An 11360-nucleotide genomic window follows, 5' to 3' on the forward strand; every position below is an offset into this window, starting at 1 on the left:
ATTGGGAATGGGCTACCTCCTTCATCTCCCTGTACTTCAAGAAGCCTGGCAGTCATGCACATGCCAGTCAGTTAAGAATTTAACTTCAGCTGGATCACCCAGTTAAAAATTTTGGATAGCCTGGAGTGTGTGGCTGCAATTTTGGCTGCGTAATATCTCAAACTCCGTCACACCAATAAACCAGGAGTGGAACACCAGATTGGACGGGATGTAATGTAAAAGGTAACCAGTCTTGATTAACAAAATATAAAAACAGAAAGCTTAACCTGTAACAACACGTTAGTAATGTCTTATATAAGGGCATCAGGGCTCCATTGGGAGATACAACAATCTTCACTAACTTTCTTCTAAGGAAACACCTTTTGATCATCCTTTTAACAAATAACAAGCAATATAAAATAAATTATTGAGGGCTGCTATGCGGGCAGGCTCAAGAGGTGGTTGGGAAAATTGGAAATAATGGCGGTGGGAAGGTGCAATGGTAGTGGGATTGGTGTTGGAATACTGAATGTCGGTAACTTAAGACTTAATAAAGTTATTTTAAAAATTAAAAAAATTTTTTTAAACCAACACTGGTTCCTAAAAGTCAATGTAAAATTTTTAAAAAATCGTATTTCACAAAATAAATACACTGAAGCAACTATAATAGTAATAACCTTTATTTAAAATATTCTTTAATCTAGGAAAGCTCATTTTTACATGAGTTTCCAACTAAACGAGTCAGAAACAAAGAAAATAAAAGCAGAGAAAACCCTCTGTAGAAAAAATACACAAGGAACATTTCTACATGTGAAAAAACAATAGACAGTCTTAACATCTGAATATCCAAGTCTTAGTCTTAATTCCATCTCTCCTAGTGAACACCACTATCAACCTTGAGATCTGATTTGTTCTTGTCATTCTTCACTGAGTAGATGAAATATGTTAAGGTGTCTTTTTCATTCACTGGAATTGACCTAAAGTGGCAACCAACTATCTACAAAGAAAAAAAATAAATGAAAGCAATTATTATTTACAGATTTTGTTTAAAAATAACCACCCACATTCTTCAAAAGAAAAGGTTTAATGTGACAAGGGTACTTTCCTTAAAATAACAATATACTTAACAAGTATCAACAGAAAGTATGTAAGATGCTATAAACAGGAGATAGTGTGGTTTTCATTAAATATACATTAGAATGTGTAATTCCTTTTATCTTAAATTTTATAATTACAATGTAGATTAAGACAAAAATACTTTTACTTTAAACTTTTAAATATCAATAAAATAAAGCAGAAAGGAAGAATCCACATGTATCACACAATGGTTCAGAACCTAGTCAGAAAGAAGCATACAAAAAATGCTGAAATCGTTTTGTAGTACAGAACCATGACAAAGTTTTAAAGTGTTTACACACACACACACACACACATGGGGGAGGGGGGTGCAGAATGGTTCTACAGCTGGTAGGGCGCCTTCCTTGCATGCTGACAACCAGGGTTCAATTCCGAGCATCCCATATGGTCCCTCAAGCCCTGCCAGGAGTGATTTCTAAGTACAGAGCCAGGAGTCCTAAGCATGTTTCAGTGTGACCCAGAAACCAGAAAATGAATTAATTAAAAAAGGAATGTTCCCACATATTCATTTACTCCATCCGTTCTTTCATTTACAGTCCTCTTCATTATAATTCCTTGATACTTTTTCTAAGTAAAAATTATGGGTGAATAAGAAGGAAAAGAGGAAAAGAGGAAAGCTTACTTCTTTCTTTGCCTTTTCTATTTTAATCTAACATGAGCATTTTACCTACCAGTAGACATATGTTAGGCTGAACTGTACAGCTGATATGCACATCTAGAAGATAAAGCTTCTTAGATAGTTTTCCATACAATAACCACTAAGACAACTATTTTAAAGATTATAGTCATCCAACTTTGGAATCGCTTACAAATTCCTGCATTTCTAAGTAAACAAGTATTTATGGCTATTTGGACCATAATTGTTTCTCAGCTTTTGACAAGACAAAACTCTAGAAATACTAGAACTTTTTTTAGATCAGATTATCAAAGATTGTAGGCATGATTTATTTTTGTTGTTGTTTTTGGGCCACACCTGGCAGTACTCAACAGTCACTCTTGGCTAGTCTGTGCTCCGGGAGACCATATAGAGTGCAAGAGATTGAACCCCGGTCAGACACATGCAGGCAAGCAAGTGCCCTGCCCACTGCACTATTTTTCTGGCCCCAGGATTTTTACTGTAAATGATAAAACTGGAAGACATAAATCTATATACACCATAATGTGGTGCACGTATTTCTTGGTTCTGTTATTTCCTGAGAAAAAACATGTGGGCGCTCACATACACACACACACAAATTCAACTTTTAAAAGTTTTCAAAAGTCCTATACAAAAGCAAAGTAAAAGTTTGGGTACGAGTCCATGCTTCTCTCTACATAAAATAGTTCAATCAGTAAGCTACAGCAATATTATTAGGAGTCTTATCCATAGGACTTATCCATAGTCTTATTCCATCAGAAACTTAAAATATATTCCTAATGAAGGTATCAAAACTTTTTTGTTTTGTATCTCACCTGGTTGCTCAATAAACATTTACTGAGCAACGAAATTTTTAAAATCAACATATTTCTAGATGGAGAATTAAAAAATCCCACTCAAATATTTCTGAATTCACCATTAGTAGGTATTTAAAAATCTACACCCAGTCCCCTAAGTAGTCATCACCTAAAGGAACTTAGGTGGCAGACAACCAAGGCAACTAGATTCCCCGAGTAATGGATTTTTAAAATTAAGTTCACCTATAATGTTATATATGCTAGGTTAACAATTTCAAGAGCAATTGAATGTTTTGTTTATATAAAAAGTTTGAAGTTACTTGAAACTCATATACCTCAACAAGCTGTGCTTTATTAAGTCCTGGTCTGGTCGGTAGTTTGAAGTGTCTTTTATATCTCCTAAGTGTATTTACTTGTAACTGATACAAATCAACCTAGGGAAGAAAAAATATATATATACAAATTAGTTCAGAAATTTGTTGAAAATTATCTTTGATATGCGTGCATTTTAACTTCAAGTCAATACAAATTTAATTCTACTACTTAAAAACCTTTAACCAAAAACTCTAAATGTATTATTTTAATCTTCTGAGGATAAATGGTAAAACCAAGACCATAACTTTTTGGGGGATACACGAAGTGGCAGTGCCTGGGGGCTTCTCCTGGCTACCTGCTGGGAGTACCAGGGAATGCCATGGATTGAACCCAGGGCTCCAGACTTAACACCATCTTCCCACCACCCCCACCAAAAAATTATAAGATAACATGTATATAAGAATTGCCCTGTGAAAATACACATATCAGCCACATGTATCACTGCCCGCTAACAACTTATATATATTTTTTTCATTTTCATATTTTTAAGTATTTATAATCTTTGCTTACACTTTTCTATGAAAGTTCTAGAATGAACTAGTTGTTTACATTTGCCATATAAAAGTTCATCTACCTCTGGGGTATCAATCTCTTGAACAGGTGAATCTCCTCCGTCATCATCACTCCCTTTTCTCTTTCTTCTGTTTCGAACACTCTGAATTAAGTTCTTATGATAATCACAAATATAAAGATGCCTTGCCTAAAAGAGAAATGTTTTGGTTATGAGTACAGGAAACTGTGTCTATGTGTTAATGAAATAAACAATACACAGGCCTGCCTGATGAATTACTGGAAAGGTCAAATAAGGTCAGTGTTTAAAAAGAAAAAGACTACATTTTTTTTTTTTTTTACCCACGTTAAGTCCCGCACTTAGTTAAAACAAACTGTACCTGGCAATACAGTTAAGAGGATTGTGGGGGTAGAATGGAGAAGGGTGCCAGGAAGAAAAGGGAGGGAGACAGAAAAGAATGAGAAATTCCAACGTTCTGGATTTCGTCATCGAACTGCAGTGAGGCTGAATCAGTCAGATCATGCTGTATTTTTAACCAGTGAAACGATGATGTCCACAATTCACACTATTCAATAATTTTTCTACTTAAAGATCCAGTTTCCGTGGCTTCATATATATGTGCTTCCTCATTTCTAATACCAGCATCACAGCTCAGAAACAAAACTATCCATTTCTGCACATTAACTACTCATCTCATAGCCTAACCGTGGCTGAATCTGGGTTATAAACGTTTGTTTGCGTGTCAAATTAATAACGCTTTCCAGCCAGAGCAACGCAAAATCACTCCAGTGTACCTGATGAGTTTCTCAAGAACACCATCCAAGAACTGTCTGAGTAGGTGCAAGTAGCACAAATAAACTTTTCAAAAAAAAAAAAAAAAGCACAAAACCTTTTAGTCATGCATAGTAACATTCGAAATCCTGCTCTTTATATCTTACTAGATCACTCCATTAAAAAAATTATTTTAAGGCTTAGGCAAAGGAAGTTCATTTGATTTCTAAAGTAAGTGCAAAAGCAAAAAGCAAGAACAACAACAACAAAAAACCCGTGCAAGCTGCGGCTTGGATTCTGACATCTTGTTATTCATTGACCGCCAGCCGCCGCTCTGGGAAACGGCCTCGGCTGTTTTTGAAAACCCTGCGCCCGGGTCCGGAGCACAGAGACGCCCGGGAGGACGGGGCCGGCCCGGGCGGAGGGCGGCGCGGCAGCGGCGGCGACGTGCAGCTCCCCGCGTGCCCGGCCCGGCCCGCCGCAGCCCCGCTCCGCGGTCCATCCGGGTGGGGGCGGGGGGCGCCGCCCGGGCCGGGGAGCTCGGGTCCCGGCGCGATCGCCACTTTCTCCGGACGGCGGGAGCCCCGGAACAGGGCGCCCGCGTGCGTGGGGGGGCAGGACGCCAGCTGGGGCAGCAAAACAAAGGAGGCGGCTCCAGGCCCCCGGGAGCTGCCGGGCGCCGAGGCAAGTCCTCGGGGGCGCTGGGAGCCGCGGTCCCCTTTGTTTCGTTTCCCGATCGCGCAGGAAGCAGGAAGGGGGAGAGCCAGGGGGCGAGCCGCGGCGTGCAAGTGTGAGCGTTTGAGCGTGTGTGCGTGTGTGTGCGTGTGTGCTGGGTGCACTGGGGGTGGCGGCCGGAGTTGCAACGACTTTGTTGTGGGCTTCCTCCTCCTCCCACGGATCTCACCCGGGTTTGCACCGGGGGGCTGAGGCGGCATCCGCGTCCCGGGCCCCGGTGGGCAAGGTCGTCCCGCCCTCACTTACGCTCTTGTCCAGCTCGATCTTCACCTTCTTCTGCGAGATGCTCTTCTGGATCCTCTTGCTGAAGCTGGCGTTGCCCGCCGCGCGGCCGCACCGCTCGCCGTCCTCCCGCAGGCAGCACAGCTGCCCCGGGCCCGGCCCCGCCGCTCCCGGGGGGCCCGCCGCCGACACGGCCCCGGCGCCCGGCACCTCGGCCCCGCCGCCCGCCCCCGCCCCGTTCCCGGCCGAGGCGGCGGCCGCAGCTGCGGCTACCACGGCGGCCACGGCGGCGGCCGCGTCCCCGCCGCGGCTCATCTCCTCCGGCGTGAAGCCGTTCATGTCGCTGCAGAGCTCGGGGGCGCCGGCGCTGACAAGAGACCCCCGCTCCCCGGGCAGCTCCCCCTCTCTCCCCGCGACGCTGCGGGGGTCTCTCCGGAGCCCGCTCTGCGCGGCGGCGAGCCCCTCTGCACCCGAGCCCTCCGGCCGCACGCTCAGACGCCCGGCGTCGCTGGCCTGCGGGTGCCCGCTGGCGCCGGGACGGGGGACAGTGCCGGGGGTCGGCAAGCAGCGGACTCGGGCGGCGCCGGAGCAGGAACCCCGCTCTCTGTCACATGGAGACTCTTCAGCAGTTGGACCGCTGCGCCTCCGCCTCCCTCCGGCCCCCGAAGCCGCGCAGGCGCAAGGGGACCCGCTCCCGCCACGCCCCGGCCGCCGTGCCGCGGGGCATCACGGGAAATGTAGTCGGCTTCGAGGGGATTACCCGCAACTTCAGCGCCTGGCCCGTGGGGAGAACTACGCGTCCCAGCATGCCGCGCGCGGTGACGGGCCAGGGTGTGTGTATGTGTGTTTTTGTGTGTATGTGTGTGTGTTTGTATGTGTGTCTGTGTGTCTCTGTGTGTGTCTGTGTGTGTTAAGCACGAGGAAAACAGGGGGCAGATCTCCGCCAGAGCTTTTCTGGCTTTGTGTATGTGTTTGTGTATGTGTGTGTGTGTGTGTGTGTTTCTGTGTGTAAAGCACGAGGAAAATAGGGGGCAGATCTTCGCCAGCGCTTTCCTGGCTTTGTCGTCTCTCCCGTGAAGTTCGGAAGCGTTCCTAGGGTTTGAAAGTGTTGGCATTGTAGACGGAGCGGTGGCTCCACTTCCGAAGCCAAGCACACACATATACAGACAAAAAAAAAAAAAAAAAAAAAACGCCAGGGAGAATGTGGAGGAGGAGCCTGACGTCCCCGTGTGTGACAGAGGGGGAAAGTTTCGGGGCCGTTTGAGTATCTGGAAGAAGAGCTCGTGGGGGTGCGGCCACGCTGTCGTGGGAAACCTAGCCCCGGAATGCAGGCGCGCTGGCGCTGGTCGGGGCCGGCCGTCCCGCAGCGGAGCCCGCGACCGGGGCGCCCCGGCGGGCTGCGGCCGGAACCCGCTGCTCCCCGGGAGTCCCGAGCGCGCTTCCCGGGGCGGGGCGAGAGCCCGGCCGACGGCCCGAGGGCGCCTTTGGCCGCAGCGCTCCCTCCGGCCCCCGCGCGCACCCCCTCGGCGCGGTCTCGGCCCGGGTCCCGGGAGGAGGGCGGGGCCTAAGGCCCCCTGGAGGAGTCGGGGCGCCCCCAACGCCCAGCAAGCCCAAGTGCTGCTCCGACACTTCCCTGGAGAGGGTGGCGGGGACTCGCGTTTCCTGGATCCTGTGTGTGTCCACTGCGTACGCCTGTGCGCGCGCGCGCGCGCGCGCGTGTGTGTGTGTGTGTGTGTGTGTGTATGTTAGGCGCGTGTGCGCCCCAACGTGTGCCTTTGCTGAGTGTGCTGGACGCGGACGCGTGTGAGCCTGGGGGCCGCAACCGTGTGTGTGTGTGTGTGTGTGTGTGTGTGTGTGTGTGTGGGTGCGGACGTGTGTGCCGTCTGCGTGTGCGCGTGTGTGTGCCGGGTGCGGACGTGTGTGCCGTCTGCTGTGGCAGGGCGGCTTGGACCGCGGGGAGCGGCCGCGGTGAAAGCCGCGCCGTTGGCTGGGGAAATCGCGGCGTAATTACAGTCTCTTTTCCCCGGCTGCACAATACCTGGCAGTGTTAACGCTTAGGGGGTTGGCCCGGAGAGGGGGAAGCGCGTCGAGCCCTTGCACATTTACTCGGTCATTTTAGTGACAGATCGTTTTCAAAAAAGAATGTTCAGATGTTATCTGCCCTGAAATCCAAAGCCGTTTGTTCCATCTGTGCCCTTCCCTTCCAGGAGATGGCGAAGTGGGTGGGGTGGGGGTGGCGGTGCGGAAACAATTTAAATATTACATAAACTGAGTGGGCTCAAGAAAGACGCCGACTGGCAATGTTAATTTTTTTAGGCTGTGCTACCCAGTAGGATGTCTGATAGCCCTGCGGGGTGTGATCACTCAGCAACTGAAATGTTTTGCCACGGAAAACCCGATCGTTTTTATCCAACTTAAAAAACAAACACCGAGTTCCATTATTGTAAAGCTTTTAAGTGTGTCTGCAACAACCTGGATATATGACTTATTTTTCAAGTTAAATTTTATGAGATCTTAAAAATGGCACTTGAGTTGAGATGTGCTGGAAGTATAAGCTGGGATTTCAAAGATGTCATAGAAAAAAATTAAAGAATATTGAATCGCTTGATTTTTAGATACTTTATTGACTGACATTCTGTGGTTACAATTCTATTAACGATGATTTCCCGGTCACATCATTCCAACACCACACCCCTCGCAGGTGTACAAACCTCCCTCTCCTAAAGCACCCACCTTGTCTCCCTTTCAAACTAACCCCCACCAACTCTGGAACAGCTTAATTTTTGTACTGTTACATAAATGATATCTTGTCCATACTGGATTAACAATGTAATGTTAAAATGTTTGCCAATTTGTCTTTTTAATAATGTGGCTACTAGGATATTTATTATATTTATATACTTAAAATATTTCATATATTTAGTGTATACTAAATGTGTACTATGTTTAGTGTATATAATAAACTATATATTATATATAATATGGTTCACATTATATTTTGTTAGATAATGCTGATGCAAAGTGTTAAAACACAATATGGTATATTGTAGGGAAACACAGAGCTTATCAAGCACAGAATGTATGCTACTGTAGGCTGAATGAGCACTTTTCCTAAATGCCGAACATGAGAATATGGACAGGATGGATACCTTCTTGTCTGTCTGTGTATGTCGTGGGAAGGATACACCCAGCCATGCTCAGAAGATACTCCTGGCTCTACGCTCAGGGATCACCCCTGGTGGGGTTGAGGGTCTCTAGGATGCTAGGGAATAGAGCCCTGGGTCAGCTGTGTGAAAGGCAAGCACCATGCCAGCTATATGATCTCTCCAGACCAAGGATACATTCTAAGTCCAGCCATTTCTTGGGAGGAAAGCCAAGGGAAAGGTATCTGGGAATGGCTTAAAGATGGTTTCTATAGTAAGTTTTTTTTTGTTTGTTTAAATCTTCAACAAACTTAATAGAATTATTTTGTTTTTTTGCAATTCAGGGTGTTTGGTTCTGGCCCTTAAAACTTTAGAATCTACTCTCTGCAAAATGTGACCAAATCAGTGTGTGTGTGTGTGTGTGTGTGTGTGTGTGTGTGTGTGTTTGTGTGTGTGTGTTCTGTTCTGTTAATAGCTTCTGTGAATATAAGTGATGAATTGTGACTCTACCCCCTTTTCAGAGTTTTTTGGTTTTTTTTTTTTTTCAAATAAAAGATCCAATCAAACACTCAGTGATTGCATGCTAGGATATTTTGTAGGCAGGCCCTAAGGTTCTAATTTGGGATTTCACTGGTTAGTAGGGAGACACATAGCTTATAAAGCATATAATACATGCTGCTCTACGCTCAATGTACCTTCTCCAAATTCTTAAGTTGAAACCTAATTCGGGATGATATTTGGAGGTTGGCCTTTGGGATGGTGTCTAGGCCACAGGAGATTGAGGCCACATGAGTGGGAATAATGGCCTCTTAGGGAGAGTCTGAAGAGCCCGCTCATCCCTTCCATCAAGTAAGAACTTTGTGAGGGGACAGAAATCTGTGAATGCAGATTCAATAGACATGAATAGTCAACACCTTGATCACACACATCAAGGCACTAAAACGATAAGAAATGAAGAAGTTTCTGGGCCAGAGGGATAATACAGTGCCTAAGCAGCATGCATTGCATACAGCCAATCTGGGTTCAACCTCCCTCACCCGCCCCGCCCCCATCCTATTCGTTTCCCAAGAGCACTGTCAGGAAAAACCCCTGAACATCGCAGGGTGACACCGAAAAATAAACAAAAAAAAATTGTTTGGAAGCTGCTCATCTACGATGTTTTGTTATAGCAGGCCAAACAGACAGAAGCACATGTCTCAATAAAATTAGAGATGTACAGACTTAGCACACGGGGAAATGATTCATCTCTAACAAGTAGAAAACATTTCTGGAGTAGGTGACGTGTCAGTTCTCAGCACCAGATTGAAGTGTCTCTTTAGTGAATCTATTGTTAATGCAAAGGTATTTTCATAACCAGAAACCATTGTTTATTTCTAGAATTTTCATTTTTAGGGCTGGTAAAAATTCCTTAAAGTATAAATCACATTCAAAGTTGAAATTAGATTTTTTTTCTTTTTCTTTTTGGGTCACACCCGGCGATGCACAGGAGTTACTCCTGGCTCATGCACTCAGGAATTACTCCTGGCGGTGCTGGGGAGACCATATGGGATGCCGGGGATCGAACCAAGGTCGGCCGCGTGCAAGGCAAACATCCTACCCGCTGTGCTATCGCTCCGGCCCCTGAAATCAGACTTTATGGAGTTTCAAGCTTCTGTAACTTGATGGTTCTTTAGGGAAAAAATGCAATCTTGAATGCAAAATTAGGTACAGACCTTTAAAAGGGCCTGTCCAAGTGAAGCTCTAGGTAATGTACGTTTAATAGCTACGTCATAAGTTTGCATTGGTAGATAATGTAAAAAATACAGATTTATAAAATCTAAGGGGGATTTTTAATGTAAAAATATATTTTGCTTTCTGAAAAAGGTCCAAGTATGATTTTTTTAAAAGGCATTTTTCCAGGACCAGAGATAATACACGAGGTAAAATGCTTGCCTTGCATGTAATGGACCACCTGGTACTTCTGAGAATCGCTCCTGAGCACAGGAATTGCTCTTCAGTACAAATGTGGCCCAAACCACAGAAAGAAAGAGAGAAAGAGAGAAAAAAAGAGAGAAAGAGAGAAAGAGAGAAAGAAAGAAAGAGAGAAAGAAAGCAAGAAAGCAAGCAAGCAAGAAAGAAAGAAGGAAAGCAAGCAAGCAAGCAAGCAAGAAAGAAGGAAAGAAAGAAAGAAAGAAAGAAAGAAAGAAAGAAAGAAAGAAAGAAAGAAAGAAAGAAAGAAAGAAAGAAAGAAAGAAAGAAAGAAAGAAAGAAAGAAAGAAAGAAAGAAAGAAAGAAAGAAAGAAAGAGGGGCCGGAGCGATAGCACAGCGGGTAGGGCGTTTGCCTTGCACGCGGCCGACCCGGGTTCGATCCCCGGCATCCCATATCGTCCCCCAAGCACTGCCAGGAGTAATTCCTGAGTGCAAAGCCAGGAGTAACCCCTGAGCATCGCTGGGTGTGACCCCCCCAAAAAAAGAAAGAAAGAAAGAAAGAATTTCTTGCCTCCGCTCCTGCTAGGGCAGTGTTCCCTAAAGTGGGTGATACACCAAGGTGCTGTGACCATCCCGGGGATGCTAGTAGCCACAGGTGCATTTGGGGAGTGTTTTGCTTAAAGAAGACAGATTTCTGGTGGGCGGGTGGAGGGTGTGCTGAGGAATTTTGCCTAGGATGGGGTTTGGGTCACATCTGGTAGTGGTCAGAGCTTACTCCTGGCTCTGTGCTCAGAGATCATTCCTGGTGGTGTTCGGGGGACCATACAAAATGCCAGTGCTTGAATGTGGGTAGTCTACATGCAAGGCATGTCCAGAGTAATTTTTTTTTTCTTCCAGAGCAATAGTACAGCTGGTAAGGCATTTGCCTTGCACATGGCTAACCGGGGTTCGATCCCCAGCACCCCGTATGGTCCCCCTGACCTGTCAGGAGTGATCCCTTAGCCAGAAGGATGTCCTGAGGACTGCTGGGTGTGCCCCCCCCAAATAAATTCTCCTAAAAAGGGGGCAGTAAAGCAAATAAGTCTGTGAACCTCTGCTCTGGGGCGCTGTCACATGTTTTTGTGAAATAAGCAAATAAATCTAC

General features: G+C 45.8%; 1 protein-coding gene across 1 annotated transcript; it reads right to left on the reverse strand.

Annotated features, from left to right (window-relative positions):
- Positions 1 to 643: 643 nt before the first annotated feature.
- SAP30 (Sin3A associated protein 30) lies at positions 644 to 5835 on the reverse strand. The gene is made up of 4 exons (XM_055118933.1): positions 5189 to 5835; positions 3500 to 3625; positions 2886 to 2984; positions 644 to 976 (listed from the first exon to the last, which is right to left on the reverse strand). The coding sequence occupies exons 1-4, from the start codon at positions 5501 to 5503 to the stop codon at positions 854 to 856; spliced, it is 663 nt and encodes a 220-aa protein (XP_054974908.1). The 5' UTR covers positions 5504 to 5835; the 3' UTR covers positions 644 to 853.
- Positions 5836 to 11360: the final 5525 nt, after the last annotated feature.

The sequence above is a fragment of the Sorex araneus genome, chromosome 1, assembly GCF_027595985.1.
Source record: "Sorex araneus isolate mSorAra2 chromosome 1, mSorAra2.pri, whole genome shotgun sequence".
Classification (NCBI taxonomy): Eukaryota; Metazoa; Chordata; class Mammalia; order Eulipotyphla; family Soricidae; genus Sorex; species Sorex araneus.